Genomic DNA, 26,851 nt, shown 5'->3' with positions numbered 1-26,851 from the left:
TCCTCCCCACCTCTAACCCTAAAACACCTGGGCTCCACCGGCGATTTTAGTTTCGCAAAATCTGAAAAAAATTATTGCAGCTCCCTCCAGCGAGCAACTGGGACGGCAGCGTCCAATCAGATTTACAGACTGAGGTCACTCGTCTGCCGGTCTGCTGTCAAGCTCTCTTCATTCTAGAAATGGTGGCCTCAAGTCCGTGCGTAGATGTGGAACAAACAAGAGCTAGCCTTCCGATCGGTTGCTTTAGTGGCGAGCGTTGAACCAGGATCAAGTGGAACGTCGAGGAGCTGTGGCTTCGCCTCCTGCGTGCAGTGGCGAACGACTACGCAGGGCGAGGTGGCTTGACGGTCGAGTCCGGCGCCGGGAGATGCGGGTCATCGGCAAAGTGGGTCGGAGCCAAGTCGTGTTCACGGTCGGCCGTGCGGGTCGGGCTCACGTCCATCGCGTCGCGTCCGACCCGCATCCGAGTGGGCACGCCGTGAACATGCGGCAGTAGATCCGGCCCTCCCGCTTTGCGGGTCACCTGCGGGTATCGTGCGTATCTGGTCAGATGGAGGGCTCTACCTTGGTGGCTTAGGGGGTTCATAATTATCGTGTCAGAGCACTGAGTAGCCATTGACTCGGGTTCTCAAGTGCTGGGAGTTTATGCCCACAGCCTCGTCTCTAATGATTGTGCAAAAAAATGCACCACACTGAATACATTTCTGTTGGTTTATTTCGCTAAATTCCCGCTTAGAATTGTTAAAAAATATTGGTTCTACTGCCATGTGACTAACATTTCTGCAGAGTAGGGCGTGCGGGAATGGTGCGGCGCCCTCGGCATCGTCGAATTAAAATGTCACTAGGAGGGTTCTCAGAAGCAGTTCTGCGACATCGCCTTCCGCGGGCCAGTCTCTCATAACACGGAGGCGATGGGCTGCTCACGAAACCGCGAGTTTGTAACGGGCACTTCACGTGGGCGATGACACGACGCCAACGGCGCACCTGCAAATAAAACTTCGGGTGAATGAAACAGAAAAACCAGGCGAAATAAAAACGACCTCGGGGAAACGTAAAACAAAAAAAATGCTGGACGCGAGGCAGGCAGGCTGGGCTGGCGGCCCGGCCGCTGCGACGTTCGCGCCCGCACGCAGCGGCAGCAGCAAACGCCTCCTGGCACGGAGCTGTTTTTGCGCGGAGTCTCGAGGCCCCGTGGAGCGCTACGGCCGGCAATGAGTGCTTTCGGAAGGAGGCCCCTCCCTCGCCGACTTCCCGCTCCCAGTCGCCTCTCCAAACCCCACTCCCTCCCAGGCTTCCCTCTTCCCATGACCTCACTATTTGTCCTCGCGCTGTTCTTTGCATCTTTTCCAATTTGGATCCTGCCAAAATGTGTTATTTCGTCAAAAAATCATTTGTCTTAAAAAAATGTTTCTCGCTTTGTTCTCTCTCTCTCCCCGCTTTGCTATTTTTTTTGTCTTTGCCCCGACTTCCCGTCACAAAAAGCACAAATGTGAGCTCTGCATCCTGGCGATATTTAAAATAAACGTGCGTAAGCTCACAGAGAGGAGCACAGAGGAGGAGGATAGTGATTACGGTAATTGTTCAGAATTAACCCTTTTTACTGAAGTTTTTAAAATATTATCTTAACGGAATTTTTATATAGCGCCATAATCAAGGCGCTTTACAAAGAATTAACAACGGTACAACAACGTGCGTGCGTGTGTGTGAATGCAATGGTGGAGACGAGGTGAATGAAATAGATGAGAGGAAGCTATGGGGGCGAATCTGCGATGATGCGTGAATTCGGTGAAGGTGAAATTGATGACAGTCAATGGCCATGAGTGGAATGAATGAACGCGGTGAATGAATGGGGTGAATGAATGGGGTAAATGAATGAATGGGGTAAATGAATGAATGGGGTGAATGAATGGAGCGAATGGTGTGAATGAGTGCATTAATGTGGTGAACGAGTGAATATGGTGAATGAGTGAATGAATGGGATGAATGAGTGAATGAATGGAGTGAATGGTGTGAATGAGTGAATGAATGGGGTGAATGAGTGAACGAATGGTGTGAATGAGTGAATTAATGGGGTGAATGAGTGAATAGGGTGAATGAATGGGGTGAATTAGTGAATGAATGGAGTGAATGGTGTGAATGAGTGAATGCATGGGGTGAATGAGTGAATGAATGGGGTGAATGAGTGAATTAATTGGGTGAATGAGTGAATTAATGGGGTGAATGAGTGATCGCCGTGTAATGAGAATATTAAGAAGGGAACGGTACCGGTTGTGTTTATGAGGGGGAGATTAAGGAGTCGTCGTGGGGTGAGCTCAGGGACAACAAGTGAGCTTCGAGTGAGGAGCGGAAACTTAGCGAGCGAAGGTGACTACTTCACGTGGAGGGGGAAGTTTGTTCCAATGAAGGGGGACGAAAAGAGAAAAAAAAGAGCGGAACAAGTACTGTATTTGGTGCACAAGGACGCCTCTACTTACGAACATTCGACTTACGCACTTTCACAGATACGAACAAACCTGGTTAGTAAGTCCAGTTGCCTGTTCGGACCGAGAGTCGTAAGTTCAACCGCTGCGCAATAGTTGGCGGTAGTGTCATCTACATCTGCAGAACGTGAGGAGCCAGTGGCATCTACATCTACAGGAGATAATACAACTTTTAAAGCCATTCCCCGTGTTTAGTGTACATGCCCTGCAACGTGTTTGGAATCGACAGGAGTGAACTTGGACTCGCGAACAAATCGACTTACGAACAAGCCTCTGGAACCTAACTCGTTCGTAAGTAGAGGAGTCCCTGTAGACGTTTAACACCTTATGCCACCCTCCCACGTGACTGAATCACAGCAGACGTAGGCAACCGGCAGTGCTGACTCTGAAATAAAGGCTCCGTGGGGAGACTTTCCCCTGCCACAGTGATGTGGAATATATATAACTGGCTCGGGCCCACTCCATGCGCTCATTATCAGAAAGACACGTTTACTTCCAACTATAATTAATTTAAATATATATAACGTGTACAGTAAAACATACATTTACGAATGCAGCGGCAGCTTTGATCAATGCCAAGCCTATGAAATAATTTAATCACATCGCACATCTCGGTCCATCTGCTATCAGTGGATCGCATTTCAATCCAAATGCAGTCCCAACTCAATAAAGCTCGAGCCAGCTGACGAGTTACTGTGAACGTGGCTCACGGTGCTCCGTGGCTCACGGTGAGTCCCGACGCCAAAACAGACTGTCACTTTCAATAGCAAGAGCGGAGGCAGAGCGCAGGATCACAGTCGTGTGATACAAAAAAACACACACAAGAGACATCCCTCTGTCGCCATATGGACTGTGGAGGCACGGCCTGAATGGGTGAGGAGGTGAGGTTGTGGTGTGGCCGATACGACGCCTGGTTTTCCGGCCACACCAGATGCCCGACACACAGCGTGCCCGCTCTTCATGTCAGGCTAAGTCGAGCTCATAGAGGCCCTGGATGGGTGTCTGACGATCGCCACAGATGGCAGCCGTCGCTGGCAATCGAACTCGGGTTGCCCCGGCACATCGCCTAGCGTGCTAACCACTGCGTCCGCCGCCCCTTAGCCACCACGCCCACGTGTGTGTGCGTCTCGCATCATACACGCACGCGTGTGCACGTGCACCTGTGCAGCAGTGACACGTGTGTACAATGGCAATGGAGCAACGGAGGGAAGGACGGATAGGCCGATAGACGGGAGAGGCGAGATAGAGGAAAATAAATGTGCCACGGCCGCCCCTGCAATCTTCCCCCATCGCCGATAACCGAGCGCACCCCCCCCCCCCCCACCACTTGCAGTCGCCACGAACCGCGCAGAGCTCCGCGGTTCGTGGGCCTTGAACAAAAACAAAACCACGCAGGCCCCGAGGTCCCGACGGCCCGGCGCGTCCCTGCGCGCAAAGTGCACTTACAAAATAAAAAGCAACACAAAAAAAATCACTGAAATCTTTCAGCGTGTCACTCCATCGCCGTTTGATTCAATTCACCCTTGACGAGACCCCACCCTCCCCCTCCGTGCGAACATCAGCCCCCGCTGCGGCTCGTGACGGCCCTACCGGTGGGAACGCACGCGCGCGCACGCACGCGCACGCACAGCCCCCTTCGTCGATATCCAACTGCTGGATGAGGAGAGCCTCACCCGGGTGTGCGGAGAGTCGGGGTCACATGAACACGCTTCCCCACACTGGCACGTGCGGGGATGGTGAAGGCGTGGAGCGTAGAAGTACGGGACAACAGTGGGTTTTGCTGCACTGTTTTTGCAGTTTATCCACATCCTGCCGAGCACTGTGGTCACCCCATCCCCGCACGATCCGGGCTGATCCCCGCTTAACTCCTGAGAACTGGTGGAATTGGGCACATTCGAGGTGATGTGGTCGTTGGCCGTGCATCTAATACGTGTGGACAATCAGGGGGACGGAGTGCCTGCCGCGAATGTGAATCGCGTTCTCGAAATCACGTAGCTCAATATTTGGCATAAACATTACCGAGTCTATGCTTGTAAATGGAAACATCTAAAAAAACTATGTACGCTGCATATACTCGTGCAGGCCCCATAAGCCAGAGGCTCCGAAGGGGTGGGGGGATTGTACAGGAGAGCGCATTTCATCCCTTGTACCGGGCTCCGCGTTACCGTCGCATGTTCAACCTCGCACCGAGTCGCGCGTCCGCTGTGCTAACCCCCGCGCTGTCGACGGCAGATCTGCGGGAAGCAGTTTAACCGCCTGCACAACCTGATGGGCCACCTACACCTGCACGCCTCGCGCAAGCCCTTCCAGTGCTCGCACTGCCCCAGCAAGTTCACGCTCAAGGGCAACCTGACGCGGCACACCAAGATGAAGCACGGCCCCCCGCACGGCTCCGCCTGGGACGGCGACGACGTCGCGGCGCCGCTCCGGCCCGAGACCCCCCCCGCGTGGGCGTCGCGCGCCGGCGGCCCCCCCCTCTCCGTGACGGCCGCCCCCCTCCGCCGCATCGAGCCGGCGTCGCTGGAGGCGTCGCTTCGCCAACCCGCCGCGACGTCGGCGGCGGCGGCGTCGGCGGCGCGTGTGGCGATTCAGCACCGCTTGCGCTGCCGGACGAAGCCGAACGCGCGAGCCGGAGCTCGGGCGCTCTCGGACAAGTTGCCGCGAGGGCCTCGCGTGACCCCCCAAGAGGGGGGTCGTGACGGCACCATCGTGGCGTTCTGGGAGCAGGTGGAGCCGTTCGATCTGTCGCGGGCGGGGTGCACGGGGGGGGACCCGGCGGGGGCGGCGCGCGTGGCCGAGAGGCCGGGCGGGACAACGCTGGAAGAGGCGCGCGCCTTCTCCGAGGGCACGGAAACGAGCCCCGTCCACGTCAAGTGCGAGGAGGTCCACCGCGACGACAGGAGGGGCCTGCAGGCGATCTCCGTGCGCGATGTTCAGTTGAGCTGGGACGACTACAAAGGGACGGTGCGGGCGGCGGCGGCGTGCGAGCGCCGTGGAGACATCAACGGGCACGGCTGCCACTGGCTCCGCTCGCAAATCTGAGCCGCGCGGAGGGGATTTGTCTCAGCAGCGGCTTCCTCTTCCCGACGTCACGTGCCCAATGCCTGGGCCTTCGTCTCTCGCAAAATCATTTCCAGGTCGCTGCTCGACCGGAGTCGGCGTGCGACGAGCAGCCGAGGATATATCGCGAGAGGTTTTGCCAAAAGTGGGCGCCCCGTTGGAAAACATTTGCCGCGTTGTCGACCAGGGCAGAGCCGGCTGGAATCTTAAGCCCTGTCTACATTTTTTTTTTAGTACAACTCCTTTAATAAACCAGCCCCTGCACATTTTGGATTTAGCTGAAGTCATCACAGCCGTGCAGTTATTAGACGACGCGTACAAATGAAGTGCAGCACACACGTATTTCGAATTTTGGCTCTGGAGTGTGAGTTTCAGCCTTTAAAACACCCGGCATGCATTGGATTCGCAGCGCATATTTCAGCTTCAATGACAAACAACAATGCGATTGGGCGCACAAAGTAATTCCCCTGCCTTCTACAGTGGCTTTGTAAATCAGAGACACCAGGAATATACGAGATGACTCTCGACTAGTATGACAATGATCCGTGCCAGGCTCGTCAATTATGTGTTTTTTTTTCCTCCCAAGAATTTAATGAACACATGATAACGGGACACATCATTTCTGTGGGGGTTATTTTTCATAATCTGCGGGTGGCTGGAAAACCCGGACTGGGTTGCTTGGTGCTCATTGCCGGGAGTGCGGTTGACTGCAATGCAGAACAATTCTAAGAAATCCAATTTAAATCAAAGAAAGTCACAGTCCAGGTCGGTCACTTTCCTGCATTCCCATCATGGGTGAGCCACTATCGGCTATGTATTGGAGATGGCACGACAATTGCACAGGAATAACGATACTGCACCAAAACGACTTCTTGAGTTCTTATGCACAACTCATCGATCGCACTGATCCTCATCCTTAGTTTGTTGCGTCATTGCAAGAACAGCGCAAGAATTCACCTAACGCCGCTTAACCACGGAATCGTTCACAAGTCATCACCGTAGCAGTGTCGCCTTCAGGCGCTGTTCAGGGACATGCAGGCATACGAGGAGACTCCGTGGAACATGTCACATGTGGTTTTGCTTTTTTGCCAACAAAATTGTGCCGTCGTGTCTGCTTGTCGGCGCTCCGTGTTCATTTGCGAATGTACGAATTCACAACAGTTGACGTTGTGTATCGCAAGGAAATTGTGATGTCACCTCATCACGTGATGATGCTTTGTGGGATGCTCAACCGCATGAAAGAGGTGTTGGCTGATGCATATTTGATGGAGTGGGGGGGGGCAGTAGGTGTTGGAACACAGCCACACCTGGGCAACCCTCACCTTCGCTCTGCTTGAGGTATGGACATGTCACAGGTATGGATTCAGTCAGTGGTGCAGGTGCATCTGACACTGGCACCTATGAAATGGAGGGGTCCTGCTACTGGGGCCATGAAGAAGGGGGATATTGGACAGGGGGCCCAATTTCATTCTTTGCATCAGGGCCCACGTCTCATCTGTGCCGTGCCACTGGCTTCAGTGTCATTATCGATGAGTGTTATTTTGACTCACCTCTGCACTGTGCTTCTTGCTGACCGGTTGTTCGACATGCACTGCACAGCATTGATCTGAACAGACACATTTGGGGAATTTTCCTACTGCTTTAAAAAAAATAGGAATTTAGATAGAGAAAGGTATATTGATGGTAGAAATGGGAAAATTACTCCAGTACCCCACGTGCTCATGAGTTATTTTGAGGACTGGTTAATAATTTAATGTAAGCCTCCGTCATTTCTGGAGACATTTGTAATCATCCTGAATGATAATGTTACGTGCTCTGCAAAAGAGTTGACATATTTGCGAATAAATTGTACAATTCACATTGCAGTATTGCAATTAGAATCGTGCTGGCAATATTAAGAGACACGTTTTAACAGGAACTGCCCATATCATGTATGTGCGAGTGTAAAATGGCTTTATAGTGTACCAAAATGTTCAAACCATTAATAAAAGTGTGCGGGCACAATCCTTACAACTTTATTATCCCTAAGAAAAGCACACGTTTTATATCGTCCCACTGTTCCTCTCCGCGTGGCTTATTTCGTGTGTTAATTGCATTAAATCTACAGCAAAGCAAAAAATATTTGTTGCGCTTATATTTTTTTAAATGTTATATTTCCCTGATGGCTCTTAAGTGTCCAATTGCGTACAACAATAAAATCGACGAACACAAGCTTATTATAACTTAAACAATTGTGTACACACAGACGCCCCGTCCGACCGACTCATTTCTTTAGAACGGCCTTTTGTGTTTAGTTTGTCGTCCTTCCCCCGCACCTCCGAGAAGCATGATTGGCTACTACAGTGCGAAATAAGTTCAACGTACATCCTCTACATGCATCCCCAAGCCATTCAGACCCCTGTCACTGAGCAATTCGCGTCGCTCTCCAGACCAGGGGTGCTGAAGTCACTCACTGGCAAATCGCTTTGCATTCAAACCGCGCGCACCTCACATTTCTCGTTCAACAATAGCTGCTGCTACGGCACGTGCTGTAGTTAAACCAGTGGTGATGATGATGTTGTTGTCTTGCATGAAGTTCACATCCAACGCCCGGCTCGTCTTCTCAACGCGCTCGGGAGCGACGGGGCAATGTTGCTCCCGATTGGAATCGGGGGAAAGGTGCTCGCCAGGTTACGCCTTCCATACAAAGTCTCCGCATTTGAAAATTCGGTCGCCGAATCACGCGGGAGCGAAATTGTCGGGACGCCGTGCCGGAGAAGGCGCGGAACGACGTGAAAACACATCTGGAGGGCTAAAAAGGTACTTTTCGAGATACACAACCACGGGGGAAGAGGGCTCACGTGAGAAGGCTTCCTCGCTCGATCGATCCGTGGCGATGCTGGTGGTGGAGGACGTGGATCCTGAGACGCAGCCCGAGCGGAGCATTCTGGTGCCACGAGGCAAGTGGTGACAACCAGCAACCCTGGAAGTAGGGCTGAACGATGAATCGATTTCAAATCTAAATCGCAATTTGAAACAATGCGATTAGTAAATCGCAAAGGCTGCGATTTTTTGCGATTTGAAAAGTCCTATTACTTTCTTATTAGAAATGTTTTATTTTTTATTATTATAACTTTATTTATTTAACTTAACAATTGTTCTGTTTGAGTGTTATATTTCAATTAAAACATTTTAATAACACATGTTGGAAGCAATTCATATATTTTAAGTTCTCATCCTTGCATTAGAATATATAGAGCAGTTCATATTTTGATGGTACAATGTGGTAATGCTCCATCACGTGTTTAAAATCTATTACACAGTGAATATTAAACTGAAGCTTGACTTAAAAAAATGTAATCGCAAATAAAATCGCAATGTCACAATAATCGCAATTAGATATTTTTTCCCAAATCGTTCAGCCCTCCCAGGAAGCTGCTGGGGGGGTAGTCTCCCGAGCGAAGTTGTCCCGGGTGGATGCTGGGTAAATTGCAGGCGACCTTTACCCCCCTGACTTCCGTCGCGCACGAGTTCTGCTCAGCTCGTAATTACGGTAAGGCCTCGCTTAACGCGTTGCTCACACAACGCGTTTTTCGCTGCAACACGGCGCTTCCAGGGAGGGAAACACTTTTTTTTTGCACAAAGCAGAACGCGCTCGCAGTTATAACGCGGAAGGCTCGCAGTTATAACGCGGTTTCTGAGCGGCCAACGACAAACTATTTTCTTGAGTTGCGTGGCCGAGAGGTGTGACACGGTACGCGGATTGATACAGGAACACGGCAGTTATTGTCCCACCAAGTTACTGTGTGTACAAACTGTACATTGTATCTTGCCAAAGGTTATCGTTATTTATGGGGGGTAATAGTTTTCACTCAACGCGTTTTTTACTTAACGCAGAATTTTTCAGGAACGCATCTTCCGCGTTAAACGAGGAATTGCTGTATACTGAAACCGTACAAGCACTCCTCTACTTACGAACTTTCAGAGATACGAACAAATCTGTCCGTATGTCCAGTCGTAAGTTCAACCGCCGCGCAATAGATGGCGGAGGAGGCATCTACATATGCAGAATGTGAAGAACCAGCGGCATCTACATCTACAGGAGATTATACAACTTTTAAAGTCATTCCCCTTGTTTAGTGTACATGCCGTGCAACGTGTTTGGAATCGACAGTATAGTTGGACTTGCGAACAAATTGACTTACGAACAGACCTCTGGAACCTATCTCGTTCGTAAGTAGAGGAGGTTGTGCTTGTGCGACTGTGCATTCAACGGCTCTCGCCAGAATAGTCAGCACTGTGGAGAGCTCGGATTTGTGGATCACGCAAATGTTGTGAAACTTTCCTTCCCGCGGACATTGAGGTGGTTGCCATAACTCTGGCTCGTTATAAGGCAGCAGTACATAACAAACATGGACTCCCACCCGTTTTGCCTGCATGGGATAGTGTTTCCCCCTCGCATCACGTGGGTTAGCTCCGGGTTGCTCCATGTAAACTCTCATTAATTATCCGGTAACACCTTAATATAGGTTGGACCGCAGAGCTCGGGCAATTGTTGGCAGCGGCTCCTCTTCGCCTGGCTGCTGCTGCCTTCCCACTCGTCTGTGTGGTTCCTTCTCACGCCTTCGAGCCATTACCTTCGAGGGTGAGTGAAAACCGCCAAGGTGCGTTAGTCAACTTTTTTTTATTATGATTGAAAACTCGTACTGAAAGAGGCATTTTCAACCCCCAAAAAATGTTTCTGAACAAACAACGTGGCCGTTTGTTATAGTTTGTATGGCTTGGCCATATATAAGCACGTGGGTGTCCGGATTCCCACAGTTGCTGTGCCCCTGCACGAGACGTCGGGCTAAGGAAAGTCTCAGTTACTCCGTCAGTCACTCTGTAAACCGCGTGAGTCGAGGCTTCAACTAGATCTGAGACATCCATTTCCTGCTCGTTTGATGTAAAAAACCATAATAATCCTACCTTCATTCTTTTTTTTTAACCTGCAAATCATTTGTACTCGTTAAAGCCACGCTCGCTGGCATTTGGTTCCACCCTCAATTCCATAAATTTGCTGCCAGGAGATCAGACTTGTTTTTAGCGATGTGAAAAGAAGAGGGGGGGGGGGGCTTTTAAGGGGGGCAGTTCCTGTACAGCCGAGTGTTCTAATAATCCATCCCGTGAAGCGGTGGTTCTTATAACCTGGGATGCACGCAACCGCTTGGGGGTGCCAAATGCCCTTTCTGGGGATGCGAGACATGGCCAGATTTTCTTAGAAGGTTGAAACGCGAATTAAGCACGGGCACGTTAGTACAACTACTTCGTTTCACCAAACTCCATGTTAATAAATACATAGAGTTAAACATGAACGATTGAGAAACGAAGGGGGTGAAAAAAAGAAGCAGTGAAGGTTATACGAACCCACTGCCGTGGTGACGTCTCAAGCCAGGAACAAGTGGCCAGGGAAACCTCCGCCCCTCCCCCTACCACGGCCCTTCAAGTGAAGCCCCATCACTGTTGATATCGCACCGAGACATTTTCACTTCTGGGTTGGAGAGGTGGCGCTGCGGTGTCCAGCGCACTGCGCTACGACAGACCGAACCCAGCCGCCAGAGTTTTGAATCCTGAGCATGGTCAATAAAATTAGCGACGTCTGAACCGGTTACCCCCCGCCTCTCCACCCCTCCACCCACCATCGCAAACACGCATTGACCATCATGGTGAAGTACGGTAAAATAAGTCACATGGCTGACACAGCACAAGGCGGCCGATATCCAGCTGCGAATTGACAAAACGCTGTGATACGATTACCTTATACAGTCTGCGGACGTGTATTTGGCCTTCTATGTACATGAACGATTTATCCACGTGATTGTTTTAATGACCTGCTGCACACCCATGCTATATTACACATGTTCTAATGAGCCATTCCTTTAGTTTTCCTGTAGATTCAATTACATTCCAATCCAGAAATTGGCAAACGCTCCACGAGACGCTACACAAACCGTCATGTAGCTGCTCAGTGGCATATTAAATACAAGCATTTGATAACGAATGTGAAATACTGTACATAATCACCACGCTGCTTTTCATATTTTTTATTAAGGATAACCTATTCTGTATTTAAATAAGCAATGCATCTTGTCAGAAAAAAAAGATTACATTTACATATTTTTCAAGACGCGCTCCATACAAACGTCATGCGCACTTCACGTCAGCTCCAAAGAAGATCCGTGGCCGCCTTGACGATTGAGGCCCGATGCTTCGTGCTCTTGGCACGGGCCAGTTTGCCCCACCGCGTTCAATGCCTCGTTTCCATGGCCACCCGAACCGGAGCTCTGCTGGCCCAGGACTAGCCCAGTTCTGGCCCAGGATCGGCACCAGGGCCTGGATATGGGTTTCCACGCCGCGTGAGCAGTGCCGGATTATCCGAGTAGCAAAAGTAGCTACATCTGCTACGAGTCGCGCACTTTCAGGCCCCCCCCCCTAAATGATTTCAAGCTATTAATTCCGGTTCAGTGATTCTGCACTTGCCCTATTACTATTGTACTATACTGCCTTCAACTTTTGTGAACGACTGGGTTTTTAAGGTTAGTGATTTATCGTATTATCTGGCTGTATAGCAAATGAAAAAATACAATTACTTTACTATGCAAGTACATTTTTTAAAAGATGTTTTTTTTTACTTTAGGGCCCCTTTTTTAACATATGTTACAGACCCCGCACTATCTTAATCTGGCACTGCAAGCGAGTCGTATGGCTCTGCGAGTTCCGCCCTTCTTAACCCAACCCAATGGTGGCCGCCTGACAGTAGTCTGAAAGTGATTTTTTTACGAATGTGTTTTCAAGCAGGTATGGGTTACACGCGTATGTGGTCCTTTTCCCGCACTTCCGATTAGCACAGTTGGCTACGTAGTACGATGTGAAAGAAGTTCAACATACATACCGAGATGTTTCAATACATTTTTAGCGCGTTTTAACGCCAACACGGCTGGGATGGTTGACTAAGCGTGCTACGTCCAGAAAGCATGTGCTTTAATTTCCATTTGCCCTTGCGACGTTGCAACCAATTCTGGGGTGAGCCCAGGTAAAAGCGTGCAGCATTGGTCACTTGAGCTGGGGGGCCGTGGTATCGACCACGCTCACTTGGGATTAGTTTGGTTCGGAAGGATTTCCCATGGGAACATTCAAGAGCCGAGCCAGCCCGGCTCTTGAATGAGCTGAAAGACATCACCGACACCAGACCACAGCGGGAATGAAACGCTGGCTCGGGGTAAGACAGCGGGCCCACTGCTCGATGCGGCCGGGGAATGGGGTCAAACGGATTTCTCATCGCGTGTTAATTTCAACAAACTTTTCCCAGAAGTATATCCAAGTTGTGCTACCATTGTCACGACACGGGAAACACCCATTTGAATCTCTCGCAGAGAAGTGCAAGACTTTGTGTTCGAAGAACAGCCCACGGAAGTGAACGTCAAAGCTTCCCGAGATCCTTTCACTCGACCTCTGCTTCACACGGTAGTGGGCAGCAGTTTCCCCTTCGCTTGCCGCCGAGCAATGTGTCACCTGACGTTGAAACCAATATTGTCAAAGAGCCGGAATTTTGCCAAATTAAGCGGCAGAATCAAAATTGAACGCGACGGCTTTTTGAGCAGCCATTAGTAACCGAGCAAACACGGATTCCAACCCAGGTTCCGAGTGGTGCTGGCTCGGCGGCATATAGGTTCTTGATGCGTGTGGAACTTCTGGTCACTCGAGACGTCCCGACTTTGCGACCTCTCAACCCTGCCGTACCTCCCCCGCAGCAGAGTTGTGTTTGACCTGTGCGCTCAGCAAAGAGTTTTACAGAACGTTTGCGGTGCAAAGTGGTGCTCATTAAACTTCTCCGGCTGTTAATGTTCATGCCTTTGAATGACAAGCGAGGCTACAACTTCATTTAAAATGTGCGCATTTATGTAAAAAAACACCACGGTGTTGAGATGTTAACTACCTCTTCTGCTGTACAGGAGGTCGTGGGTTCGATCTCGACCACGACGCCTGAACATTTGGAGTTTGCGTGTACTCCCCATGGTCACGTGGGTTTTTCTCCAGGTCCTTCGGTTTTTACTTCCACACTTGAAATCATGCGTTCAGATTATTTGGATGATATAATTTTCCACACGATAAGCCACTTCGTTGAGTTGTCAATTGTGACCAGCTCACTTCTGCTATAAAGCTCAGTGGGGGCCCTTACCTGGTTAAAAAAAAAAAACTTTAGTTAAGTTTTAGTTCATTCTCAAAGCGGCCAAAGTAATTGACCACAGAAAAGCAGGCGATTGCAGTGTTTGGTGGATTGATTGACCTCATCGACTCGTTGTCCTTGCGCGACAATAACATCTTAACCAACGCAGCACCACATCGTGCGGAGTGGTCAACACGACGCTCGTCGTCCTCGTCATTCCGTGAGCAGCGTCTGGCTGAGCGCCCCAGTGCGTCTGCCCACGCCGCGGCTGCCCTTCAACCTCGGCGCTTGGCCGCCGAGGTTACGCTGGCTCCTGGGCTTGCTGCACAGCAGCGTGTCGAACGGCATGGCTGAGATGTGGCCCATCCGCTCCAGGTGCCCCAACAGGTTCTGCAGATCCTCGCCGTCCGGGTCACGCGTCTCCCCCTCCAGCGAACTTTGCACCTGCGACATCTGGCAGGGCAGGGGGAACGGGAGGGGCAAGCGACCCGTCAAGGTCACAATCACGCGTGCCGGAATTCACCCAAATTAACCCCTTTCCCGTTCCGAGGCCTCCGCGAGTTGCAAGGGTCGGTTCCGTTCACCTCTGAATCTCGGAACGCGCAAGCGGTTCGGCGTTAATTTCATTTAGAGGGCAGAGTGCCGTTGTTTTTAAAGACGTTGTACTCGCCGCAGAGAACTATAGCGACACGACCGCACTCTATGATAGCCGCCACCAAACTGTACCACACGCCCTCCGGCATGGACTTGTGTACCGATAAAGTTATTTCATTTTGTCTTACGTTTTCGTGCTGATGACGTACACATACAGCATTGGAACGGTAAACGGGTTAAGTGCACAACTAATTTCATCTGAAGGGTTTTTTTTTGTATTGGCGACCGTGTTGAGAACATTAATTGCGCTAAACTTGAGAACCCACGGTCTCAGCGGTGCCAGCTCCGTACTCTGAGCCACCCGATCACCTCTCTTCAATGACCCTGCTACAGAGGAATGCGTCACATTGCAATATTACATCCTATTGTCGTGATTGCCCAAGTACGGTGTGAAAGAAGTTCAGCATACATAACGAGAAAAATGTTTCCCCTCAGAGATATAGATAGATATATGGAAAAGTAAGTTCAAATCTAATTCAACACAGCCATTAATTTGCAGTCAACTGATGACTAACCCGCGATGACCTCAACAGCCCAAACGACTAAGGGACGAGAAGATTGTGAACCCTTTACTAACGGGAGTCGGTTTTGCCACCAGCTACCGAGGGCCGTGCCGGGCCTGCCGTGCCACGGCACGCACGCGAGTCCGCCCCGATGGCGCGGCTCACCACGTCCCGACAGATTTCGATCTTGTGCACGAAGTTGGAGACGTTCCCGTCGCGCACGGACTTGAGGAGGTGCAGCATCTCGGCGCGGGAGCGCGTCAGCGCAGCCAGCAGGACCTGCAACGGGGGGGGGGGGGGGGCAAAGGGCACGTGGGGGGGGGCGGACCCACGGCGCCGACCAGGAACAGGTCAACTCACCCCAACGGGGCTCTGGGAATCGTCGCGATTTAGGGTGGCGACGATGACACCATTCAAGAGTTGATGCCTCTCCCGGATAATAAAAAATAAAAATTCACAACCTACTAATACAGTGCAAGATAACCGGCGACAGCTTAATTGGAAAACTTCACAACTCACATTGTTAATTAGTTTGTATTGTATCATCAACATTAACTATCAAGCTTTGGGTCGTCAAGCTTGTCCACAACACCCCTGCATAGATTTTCTTGTCTTCATGTAAGGTGCATTCATTGTAAATCAATTATTCTTACACACACACTTCTATGCATGTATCATGAGTATGAGAATACATTTTTCAAATACTGTTATTGCACTCATTTGCCCAGGGGAGCCTCGCTGAGTCTCAAGCCTCTTTTTCAGGAGGGTCCTGCCCAGTGTTTCGCAGGAGGGGGTGTTGTTTCTGCTGTAATCCCAAATGGGCAACCTGCAGGCATTTTTTTGGGCAATGGGATGGATGTTTGGATGGATGTTTATCCAATCCCAATCACATTGTATATGTGTCCTTTAACTGAAGATGATGATGAAAGCAAATTTACAATCTGTTGCCAAAACTGTACAATGGTAAAAATCCTCCATGCCCAGGCTCCTCATCCGTCCTCCACTCACCTGCAGATTGAGGCACACTTTGGAGTTTGGCTTCAGGATACGGTTGTACAGAACCCTGGCATTTTTGAGATCTCCCTAAGCAAAAGCACAATTGGTGGGGAGGGGGGGGAGAAGTAAAACAATTACTAACTAAACACGTAACTCTCAATTACCCACGGGCCGCTCATCCAAGTCTGCGGATTAACCGTTCCCTTGCGACGTGTTGAACGTGCGTGCCGGTGCAATCATCATCTGGTCCATCTCGACAAAAGGGGCACCTCCCGCCCCCCATGCACCTGGTTGATCGCCAGCATGACGGCGAAGCAGTAGCCGCGCCGGGCGACGGGGCGCACGTTGATCTCGGCGTCGTCCAGCACGCTCTGGCAGACTTCGTACGACTCGTGCGTGTTCTGGAAGCAACGGGGGCCCCCCCCACCCCCCACACCCCCCGCAGAGGAGGCAACGAGCGGACCATGAGCTGGAGTCCATCGGCATGAGTCGTCATCATAGCGAGACTAATCATCGTCATGATAATAAGGGCGTTGTCTTCTTTGGTTCTTTCGGTAAAGTCACGTAGAATGAGAATAAAATAATAAATTAATACAATAAAATAACACAATAAAATTCTCACGACGTTTCGGCCACAACACAAGTGGCCTTCACTTGTGTTGTGGCCGAAACGTCGTGAGAATTTTATTGTTTTATTACTTATTTTATTCTCATTCTACGTGACTTTACCGAAAGAACCAAAGAAGATGAATCCTTGCAGTCACGAAAGCTTTAAAGCGAAATTTAAGAGCATTGTCTGTGTTGCTAGAACGCTGCGTGTTGCTTTCATAACACGAATTGGATATAACGCGATTAATGTTAGGGAACACATTTTTTTTCATCACGCGGATGCAAATTGAGTATAACGCGATCGAGTGAACGGAACTACGTCGTGTGAGTAAAAATAAGCGGTCGTACGGCCGCCTCGGCGTAGTATCCCACATGGTGGGATACATGCTTCTGGATGCTTCTGGATGCTACCCACGTGCCTGAGTCTTTGTTCAGCCTACATATGCATCTCACGTGTTATCATGGACTGTGCTTTGTCCTACATTGTATATTATTTATTATAACGCAATCTTTTTCATAATGCGTTCTTCAGGAACGCAACTATAGCGTTATAAGGAGAACAGACTGTAACCACAGGCAAAAGACGATTTCCAGAAAGTAAAAGGTGCAATAGTGACCACTGGTTCGGACCTCCCATCATGCCGTGCATGTCACGTGACAATACCATCATCACCATCATGAGCCATGATCGATCCACTGCTGAATTAAGGCCTCCCCCCAAGCCACTCCACTAAACGTGGAATGATCGCCCCAGTCACGACTTTATTGAACATTTACGATTCAATGCTTGAATTGTGACCTTGTGGTGGTTGTGCTTATAATGTTGAACCCATCACAGTCAACACACATTTACCCCCCCCCCCCCCCCCCACCCCCATTGCAATTTCACTGCCACGATTAAGGATCACGATTCAATGAAGTTGCCCTCTGAACACTGTACCCCATAAACGTAGCGCACTCTGGTGGCACCAGGGCTCACGTAAACACTTTACACGAAATAAACACGAACAGCAAGGACCAGATTCTCAACCACAGTACGATTTATCGTTACACATCTAATCCCCCCGCCCCCCCCACCCCCCACACGCCACTGCCAAAGTAACACTGGCTTCGCTTAAGCAGTGCTCACCAGTTTGTAACACAGTGCCAGCGCCAGGAGGTACGTGTCTTTAGTATACTGAGTCCCACGTTGCCGCATCTCTTTGATGACATTTAAGGCGCCTAGAACAGCGGAGAGTACAACAATAAAGGGTAATTAGTTCTATGACAATGTCGTTCGCAAACCTTCGCATGTTTCCGAGGAACAAGAGGCGCATGGCAATCAGACTTGATTGTGTGTACGTTGAACTTCTTTCGCACCGTACGTAGCCAACCGTGCGAATCGGAGGTGTGGGGGAAGGACAACAAACCAAACACAAAAAGCAGTTCTAAAGAAGTGAGCTTTCAATCTAGATTTAAAAGTGTAAAGCTTCAGTGGCTTCCTAATATCGAAAGGAAAACCGTTATAGCTGGCTGCAGAAGCGCATCTGAATGCACGATATGTAGTATCCAAGTTACCTATGGGTGTTGTGGATTAACACTAAGTTACTGGGTCAAACGGTGGTTAGTGTTTGCACACCACGCTATGAACCCTGCAACCACAGTTCGATTCTCGGCCACGGCTAACATCAGTGGCGAGCGGTATCTGAATAGGTCCTTGGCCACCCTCCTCTTAGCTCATCCCGCACTGACCAGCGTGGTGAAGTATGGTCAAACAACGCCCTTGACCAACACAGAATGGAAAGGCCTTCATGAGCAATGATTTGACAGAAATAAAAAACGTTATCAAATATTACCAAAACAGGGAGTTATCGTGCATGATGAAATATGTTTTACCATCAGAAACATGCATTTAGAGTATTTGGCCGCTATACATTTCCACGCGATAAGCCACTTTGTTGAGCTATCATTTGTGGCGGGGTTGCTTCTGAAAAAGAGCTACGTAGCTCAGTGGGCCTTGCCAGGTGAAATAAAAAGTTTGGTTGTTTAGTTCTGTGCTTTCTCTTACTTTCGTAGTCTTCTTTCTCATACAGCATATCAATCACGACAGCAAAGGACGTGTGGTCGCCAAAGAAGTCCTTCAATTTCTGGAACGCATGGTGAAATACGTATTTCACTCTTGTCAACATATCATGATTATCTTATTTTTTTCCAAACGCCATTACGATTGCTCTATTGGCATTGCGCTACAGGACTGAGTGTCCATTCAGAACTCTTGCAGTAACCGTTCATCATCACCCTGTGTATTAGAGACCGGTCAAGAGAAGGAGACACCACAGAACTTCTTCCGAGATCCCTTCAAGTTACCTTTTTAATCCAGAGGAGAAATGTTTGTCGCAAGACAAAACCAATGCTCAGAAGAGATAACATTTTGACAAATTATACAAAAAAACGAAAACAAACTTCAAGCGATGCTTTGTTTATGTGCGGTCAAGCAAGTCAACTGGCTACGGACAATAACGTGGTTCAATCACGAGTGGCTGAAAGCCATCATCAACTCCAGGATCTCTGCGGTGCCACCTGGCCTCGTCAAACCGCGCCTCTTTCAAAGTACAGTATCACGTACACAAACAGTCCCCAGGTTACGGAAAGGGTTCCGTTCCCCAGAACGATCCGTAACCAAAAATCTCCGTATGTCGGAAACTGAACAATTTCAGCCCAAAAATCAACGATGAATTCCATTTGCCTCAATCCTAGTGAAGCTCGAGCAAGATGTAAGGCTGCCCGCCTCGTGCTGCTCGCCTCGCGCCTCGCTCCACTTCATCCGCAACATCACCGCGCTGCACTACTTGCGCTTAGGCAGCTAACGCAAACATTTCCGCGCATTTAATTTTACGATTAATGGGAACATTTCTGTAAGGTCGGATTTCCGTAGGTCGGGTATTCCGCAACCGGGGGACTGTCTGTATGTGAACAGACCTCCGTTCTGTATCACCACATGCAAAGAAAATATTTTCCGATAAACATTTTGTTTTGTTTTGCCAAACCATTGGACTGTTGACTTTCCACAAAACAATATTACTCGGGCAGCGTTAATTTAAGCAGGAAAACCGAATCGATTCTTCGCCGTGGAGCTAATTTTTAAAATTAAAGTTACGATAAGTGAGCGGAGGGGGGGACAAGAGGAGGGGTGGGCAAGTGTCCCTGGCGGCACCTGAGCCGGGAGTTACTCACGCGGTCCATCAGGAGTTGCACCGCTTCCTTGGCCATGCCGAGCTCGTAGAAGAGGCGACACACCAGAGGACCGAACTTAAAGTCGCCCAACAAGAGATTGCTGTTCTCCGCGTGATATCTGCCGAGAATACCGAGCCAACGATCGCGCCAGACACGGGGTCAATGTCAACAGCACTGGGTTCTGGACCGCAGTCGACGTGGAAAGATTCACCCACCCCATCGTTATTCAGTGAAGCGAGGAGTGCCCTGGACAAACTTGATAGCCCATGCACACACATGTATTGTACAGATAGCCCATGCTAGTTTCATTGGAACACTTTGAAATCCCCTGTTGATAGTTTTTATTGTGTCATTTTCCCACAGATGGTCGCACATTGAACTTAATATTTCACTTTTTCCATCCATTGAATCTGCTTGCTCCCAACAAACACCACCTGGTGGACAAACATATTTTGTGGGTTATTAAGTTGTATCCAGAGCATCCCTCAACCGTCACGATTTAAAGTCGCGATTCAATTCAACATCGTTTGTTTCGACATTGTGGTGATAGTAGTGCCTCTAGTGGCTGCAGGGGTAACCACACATCCTATTACATACGGCACATGTGAATAAGCAAAATATATCCATTTTTACACGTACAATCTACTGCATGCAACGTGAGTGTGATAATCAATTTTAATTGCATGCCTTTGTAGGTATACAACTAGCGGTATGGAAACCGACGGTAAGTTGTCAGGGGAAAATTCATTCGCATGTCCTACTCTGGTTTGTGTCTCAAAATTTTGGGGGAACATGTCACTAATTTGGCCGGTTTTCTCAGAAGGTTAGACCCTAAAAGCAACACAATTTTACACTTTAGTTTGGTAGACATTCGATCGTCTTTACAACAGTTATCGCAAGCCCTCCATCACAGACGGACAAACAGAAGAACAGAACCAATGTGCAAACACTTCCGACCATGTTTGGGAACCTATAATAATTTTCTTTTATATATTTTTTTTTATAAACAACTGCTGGCCACTATCAACTGACCTGTATATGAGCTTGATGATTAGCTGTGCGTCAACTGGCGTCTGACATAAATGAACGGCGGTCTTTAAATCTTCCGTGAGGATCAACTGGTGATTGGCAAGCTTCTCTTCCATCAGCGCCATGTACGAATCTGCACAAGGTGGTTTAGGAAATGCAGTGTATCTTTTTCATGAGTAAACATACAATAAAGGTTTCGATTTAAAGCTTTCGTGACTGCGTGACTTTACCGAAAGAACCAAGAATATACAATAAAGGTCTTACACGAACAAAAATTACTAATGAAAAAAACTTCGCAAAAATTTATTAATATTTTCTTGCCATTAACCAGGTGATGAATATTGACCACTGCACCGTTTTTATATTGTTGTCCCAGTTATATTCCAATAATTCTGTCACTTGTCATCAGAGGAAGGCATCTCTATTCTGAACTCACACAGCAAGCAGTGCATCACCTTGTGCCAGTAGAGTTATTTAACACATCACTTCAACAGAACTCTTTAACCACATTACAGCGTGCAGATCCAGCATAGTGTTCATCAAATGTAAATCAGTGATATTTGTTCTACATGTCAAATCTGGAATTGTAGCCAATTTAAGTGGAAAACCAAATTTAATGACATCTTTTTCGTGTAGCCACTGATGTGACCGACTTGAAGACAAACAATGTGCCTCAATTGAAAACTCGAGTACAGTAAAACCTTGGATTGCGAGTAACTTGGTCTACGAGTGTTTCGCAAGACGAGCAAAATTTTTAAATAATTATTAATTTGATAAACGAGCGAGGTCTTGCAATATGAGTAGTACGTATACGCTTCGTCTGCCGAGCGTCACGTGATCACAACTGATATACGAGTGCTTTGATATACGAGTGCTTTGGATTACAAACACGTTTCCGGAACGAATTATGCTCGCAATCCATGGCTTTACTGATTCCCCCTTACAGACAGCGACTGGGAATGCCAATAACATTTCACATCACCTATGACCATATCACTCGGAAAGCGCCCGATGACATCAGATCTCGAAAGCTAAGCAGGGAATTTGAGCCTGGACAAGACTCGGATGGGTGGGTACCAACCAGGCTGCTGCCAAGCTACATGGTGGGCAGCAAAGGGCAGTGCGGCAAAATCCATTGTTGTACTGTACCACGTTCCAACGCCTCCATGCTGTCCACCTTCACCAACCCCGCACTGCCCAGCATGGTGAAATGTGGTGAACAATCACCCACGACCCGCACGGCAATGGAGGAACCCTCATCCAGGAGTGGACCGACACGAGTTTGCGTGCGTGCACGAGGCACGTGGTAACGTACCTCGCTTCCCGTAAATGAGGCAGGCTGCAGCGATCTTCCTCTGCTGAAACTCCCTCAACCGGAGGACGTCGTCGGTGAGAAGATGCCTGCGAGCTAAAAAGAAGATGCAGGAAAAATCGCGTTCATGCGTGCATTTTGTAACGCTTTCCACCACGCCTTTATTTTGCAAAGTGATGAACTACTTTGCAAATAACGAATTGGAGTGCTCACAAGAAGCAGTCTGTCCGCTTTCAATCTCGGAAAGCGTTAACGAGACCTCTTTGGAGTGCGGCAGGCAAGTCCCTGCCACTGCAAGTTAGCACCGCGCTTAGCCTTATTTATCATAATCAGCCATGGCCAATCCACTGCTGGATAAAGGACTCGCCAAACGGTGACCATATCTCATGGCTCTGCGATTTCACCTCTCCATTTCCACAGCGGACGTCCCTCTCAGACGAATTCCCTCTTGTGGCTACCACTCCGACGTTAGTCTCGACCACCAACCATCACGCCTTATCAGCGAGGTGTACTACCAAACCCACGTACTTTTCTTAAGTCAATGACGGATGTCTCTGCCCTGCGTGCGTATAACCCTCGTTCATAGCTGTCATTCGTTATGCACACTGCCTAGGGTTATGTAATACAACGCAGGGATGATCCATTGATAAGATACTCCAGACAATGACAGGAATTAGAGAATACACTTCATATCAAAGCCTCGAACATTGTCTACAATCTGAATGTCTCCGACCGATCTCCACGCGTGTCCATGCCAACCAGTGCTTTACGCCAACCCATGGGCGCTGTGTCGATGCTTTATACCTTCACTTGCAAATTGCATTTCAGATACATCCGCTTCTCTTTACATCTCATATAAGAGACACCCTTGGCCTGTTTCAACAACAACATCTCACACTATAATGGAGCAAAAGTGTGCGTTTGTTACTCTATCCGGATTTTTTTTATTTTTAAAACCCATTTTTTTGACCATGTAACATTTCTGAAACATTACTATTCAATTATATATTGGTTGTATGTAGTTTTAAAAGTCAGTAAAAAATGCCGATTTGAAGTTTGGGAAACAGAACATCCGGTTTACGCCAGTCACTTTTGAGACGTCTATACAGGGACTCCTCTACTTACGAACATTCGACTTACGCACTTTCACAGATACGAACAAAGCTGGTTTGTAAGTCAAGTTGCCTTTTCGGACCGAGAGTCAAAAGTTAAACCGCCTCGCAATAGATGGCGGTGGTGGCATCTACATCTGCAGAACGTAAGGAACCAGTGGCATCTACATCTACAGGAGATTATACAACTTTTAAAGCCATTCACCGTGTTCAGTGTACACGCCGTACAACGTGTTTGGAATCGACAGGGGTAAAGTTGGACTTCCGACCAAATCGACTTACGAACAGCCCTCTGGAAGCTTACTCGTTCGTAAGTAGAGGAGTCCCTGTAATCAGGTCGTCATTGATCGTTTTACGACAGAAACAACTTCCAACACGGCTCGGAACACATTTGAACAAGCGATGTTTCTACCGTGCAACGCAGTAGAAAGTGAGAGGGGTTTATATTTCAAAAGGTAAAGCCACTCAAGCCGAGGAAGGAAGGAGACAAGAACAAATTATTTGAAACATTTAGAAAAATAGCTTTGTGTTAATTTCAGGTAAAATGTCACGCTCTGTACCGCACATGCACACTTAACGCTCTTGGCCTTTCAATTTATAGCACTAAAATATGTTCCGTGATGTTATTGTCGATTCATTTCTTAATTAAGAGTATTTTATATTTTACGACTAATAACGTTAGACTTCATAGGTTCTAATTGAAGAAGCCCTCCAGGTAAAGCTCACTGAGCTGTATAGCTCTTTGACAAATGATAGCTCACCAAAGTGGCTTATCATGTGGAAATGTATAGCAACCAAATACTATAAACCTCACGTTTCTAAATGTGGAGGAAAAAACCGGAGGACCCGGAGAAAAATCCACGCGACTACGGGGAGGCACATGCAAACTCTAAATATACAGCAGTAGCAGGCGTCAGGATCGAACCCACGACCTCGTGTGTACAAGGCGAGGTAGTAAACATCTCGCCACCGTGGCACCCACCAAGGAGATGAGGGCCCACAATCTTCTCGTAATTGTGCTGATGGGTCTAAAAACAATCTGCTCCAGCTGCCTTTGATTACAAGGGATTTTTTTTATTGTTAACATTGTGCAGTTATCTTCGATGTCTCTCATGTGACGCAGTTGTTTTGCCGCGATATATATTTGCTTAATTGCTCTATTTTGTTTTACTTTCATGTCAGCGACCCGGGTGGGTCGCTCTTGCAAATGAGATCCCTATCCTGGTCCCTTGAGTTCCCCATCTGCTAAAAAAACTAAAACTTGAACATGGTCAAGCGATGCAATTACTGTGAACCTGCAAAACATCCAACCCAGTTCTGGGTCGTGGTGAAAGTTGGGGACAGCATTATGATGGAGAGGACACCGACAGTTACAGGTTGAATTGAGGGTTATGGTGAGGTCGGATTTAGGGGCTAATGCTGGGTTTACAACAGGAGGGTTGGGGTTATGGCTAGAGTTGGGGCTTCGGGCGATTGTTGTGTTCGGAGCTCTAGGAAGGGTAAGGCTTATACGTCTAGTTACCGATGAGCACGAGAGTAGGATAAGAGTTTAATGTAGGGCCAGGGTTGAGGCGAGGTTGGTGTCACGTTCAGCGCTCGCGTTGAGGTCACGGCTCGGGTGACGGCAGTTGTAATGTTTGAGTTATTGGGTTAAGGCTGGCGGTGCGTGGATACAGGTTTAGATGACGGGGCTGGTGTAACAGTAGGTGAGTAGTGTATGGTCGTAAATGGTGAGAGTTAGGACTAGTGTCACGGCATGCGTTAAGGTTGTGGTTGGGATCAGGGAAAGTAGTCAGGCTTCATCTTCTTTGGTTCTTTCGGTAAAGTCACGTAGAATGAGAATAAAATAAGACGATAAAATTCTCACGACGTTTCGGCCACGACACAAGTAGCCTTTTTCAGGTGAAAGAACAGAACTGTCGGGACGACAGAGCCCTTACCGCCTGCCGCACACGACCAGCACGACGGGGTCGTGTGCTTGTCGGCGTCCCACGGAGGGCCCCGGGCACGGGCCCCGGACGTCAGGAGACCCCGAAGCCCGTGGTGCCGAGCGCCCGAGGCCAGGAGGCTCATCCCGGGCCTTGCAGTCCTCAGCAGCGTCCCCATGGCGTCTCCCGCAAAACCCCTGCTCAGAGTGCGGGCCCGGTATGGAGACGAGGCCTCGGGTCTCTCTGGGAGCCTCCACGCGAGTGAGTTGTAAGTTTATCCGCTCTCGCTGGCCGCGGTGATGATGGTTGTGGTGATGGTGAGCACGGTGGCGCTGTTACCGGGTGCATGCGCCATGCCCTCTACGATCGCAGGCGGCTCGAAACACGTGTTACCGTAAACACGCCAAGCGAGACGCATTACCGTAAACATGCCAAGCGAGACGCATTACCGTAAACACCACAAGCGAGACGCATTGCCGTACACACCACAAGCGAGACGCGTTACCGTACACACCACAAGCGAGGCGCGTTACCGTAAACACCCCACGCGAGACGCATTACCGTAAACACGCCAAGCGAGACGCGTTACCGTACACACCACAAGCGAGACGTATTACCGTAAACACCACACGCGTAATGCATTACCGTAAACACGCCAAGCGAGACGCGTTACCGTAAACACGCCAAGCGAGAGGCATTACCGTACACACTACAAGCGAGACGCGTTACCGTACACACCACATGCGAGACGCGTTACCGTAAACATGCCAAGCGAGACGCATTACCGTAAACACTACAAGCGAGACGCATTACCGTAAACACGCCAAGCGAGACGCATTACCGTACACCACAAGCGAGACACGTTACCGTAAACACGCCAAGCGAGACGCATTACCGTACACACCACAAGCGAGACGCATTACCGTACACACCACAAGCGAGACGCGTTACCGTAAACACCCCAAGCGAGACGCGTTAGCGTAAACATCACAAGCGAGACGCTACCGCACGCTGCCTACTTGTGCAACGTGTTAGAAAGTCGGTGGATTTACTCTCCAACACATCGGTGTGCTGTACTAGTGTCGTGGGTATTGTGAGCGTCACGCGGTTACCACGACTTACCTGGTGTAGCATCAGCCATGGGTCAACAGGGGGAAACGGCGAGTACGGCCTGGATCAAGTAACGCCCTTAGGCCAGGGAACCCAGAGGGCGGTTGGGAACCGGAGGGACACACCCCAGGCCCCCAGTAGGGGCTGGGGGATTACGCAATAATCCATGTCCCTGCAGAAGGTTCCAGAGAGTAGGCGTGGCCAGAGGCGGAGTGACCCTGGGAGCTGTATATAAGGCGGACCCCTGAACGGAGATGCCAGTCGTCGTCAAGCTGAAGACTGAAGAGCTGAGACTAGGACCCTGGGAACCCCCAGGGCCAGACGTCCTTCTAAGGGCCGGGACCAGAGGAGCTTAGCTGGGTTTGGTCAGCTAGTCTCCCCTAGGTCCCCCTAGCGGGAGGGCTGATATATACTGTATAGAGGTGGTCCCAGTGATTAGGACACGCTCGCCCGGAGGCGATACCTCCCCAGGGCATCGGCTAGAAGGGGCCGATACCCCTTTGTGTCAGGGACCTTGTGTTACCGTTATAAATAAACGCGTTGCCTCCAGAAAAGACCGAGTCTCCATCATTGCCACTACACTAGTAACGAATTGGCATGTTCTGTTTACGTGACAAATCTTACTAAATGGCTGTCGGGTGGTGGCGGGTTTAACAACAC

General features: G+C 49.2%; 2 protein-coding genes across 4 annotated transcripts in view; one reads left to right on the top strand and one right to left on the bottom strand.

Moving 5' to 3' along the window:
- ZNF366 (zinc finger protein 366) overlaps nt 1-7,751 on the top strand; it is a 40,145-nt gene extending 32,394 nt beyond the window's left edge. For all 3 annotated transcript variants that reach the window (XM_076073133.1, XM_076073135.1, XM_076073134.1), the window contains one exon: nt 4,713-7,751. In XM_076073133.1, coding sequence (XP_075929248.1) covers nt 4,713-5,522 — 810 coding nt within the window. In that variant the 3' untranslated portion in view covers nt 5,523-7,751. The remainder of the gene's footprint in view (nt 1-4,712) is intronic.
- Nucleotides 7,752-10,187: 2,436 nt separating this feature from the next.
- On the bottom strand, nt 10,188-25,821 carry PTCD2 (pentatricopeptide repeat domain 2). The gene is made up of 10 exons (XM_032968889.2): nt 25,094-25,821; nt 22,045-22,137; nt 20,733-20,862; nt 19,701-19,818; nt 18,535-18,613; nt 17,617-17,708; nt 16,166-16,279; nt 15,891-15,965; nt 15,048-15,161; nt 10,188-14,178 (listed from the first exon to the last, which is right to left on the bottom strand). The coding sequence occupies exons 1-10, from the start codon at nt 25,257-25,259 to the stop codon at nt 13,939-13,941; spliced, it is 1,221 nt and encodes a 406-aa protein (XP_032824780.2). The 5' UTR covers nt 25,260-25,821; the 3' UTR covers nt 10,188-13,938.
- Between the last annotated feature and the right edge of the window lie 1,030 nt (nt 25,822-26,851).

The sequence above is a fragment of the Petromyzon marinus genome, chromosome 40 (genome assembly GCF_048934315.1).
Source record: "Petromyzon marinus isolate PM22_M1 ecotype Great Lakes invasive population chromosome 40, UKy_Petmar_22M1.pri1.0, whole genome shotgun sequence".
Lineage (NCBI taxonomy): Eukaryota > Metazoa > Chordata > Hyperoartia > Petromyzontiformes > Petromyzontidae > Petromyzon > Petromyzon marinus.
Note: the sequence above shows the minus strand (reverse complement) of the source record. Positions and strands in the feature narration are given on the sequence as shown.

Coding starts and splice junctions, on each gene's coding strand:
- PTCD2 (XM_032968889.2), bottom strand. CDS start 25,259: ATGGGGACGCTGCTGAGGACTGCAAGGCCCGGGATGAGCCTCCTGGCC. Junction 17,709..18,534: donor TGAGAAAGAAGACTACGAAA/GTAAGAGAAAGC, acceptor CCGCTGTTCTAG/GCGCCTTAAATGTCATCAAA. Junction 16,280..17,616: donor TGGCACTGTGTTACAAACTG/GTGAGCACTGCT, acceptor CGTTGCTTCCAG/AACACGCACGAGTCGTACGA.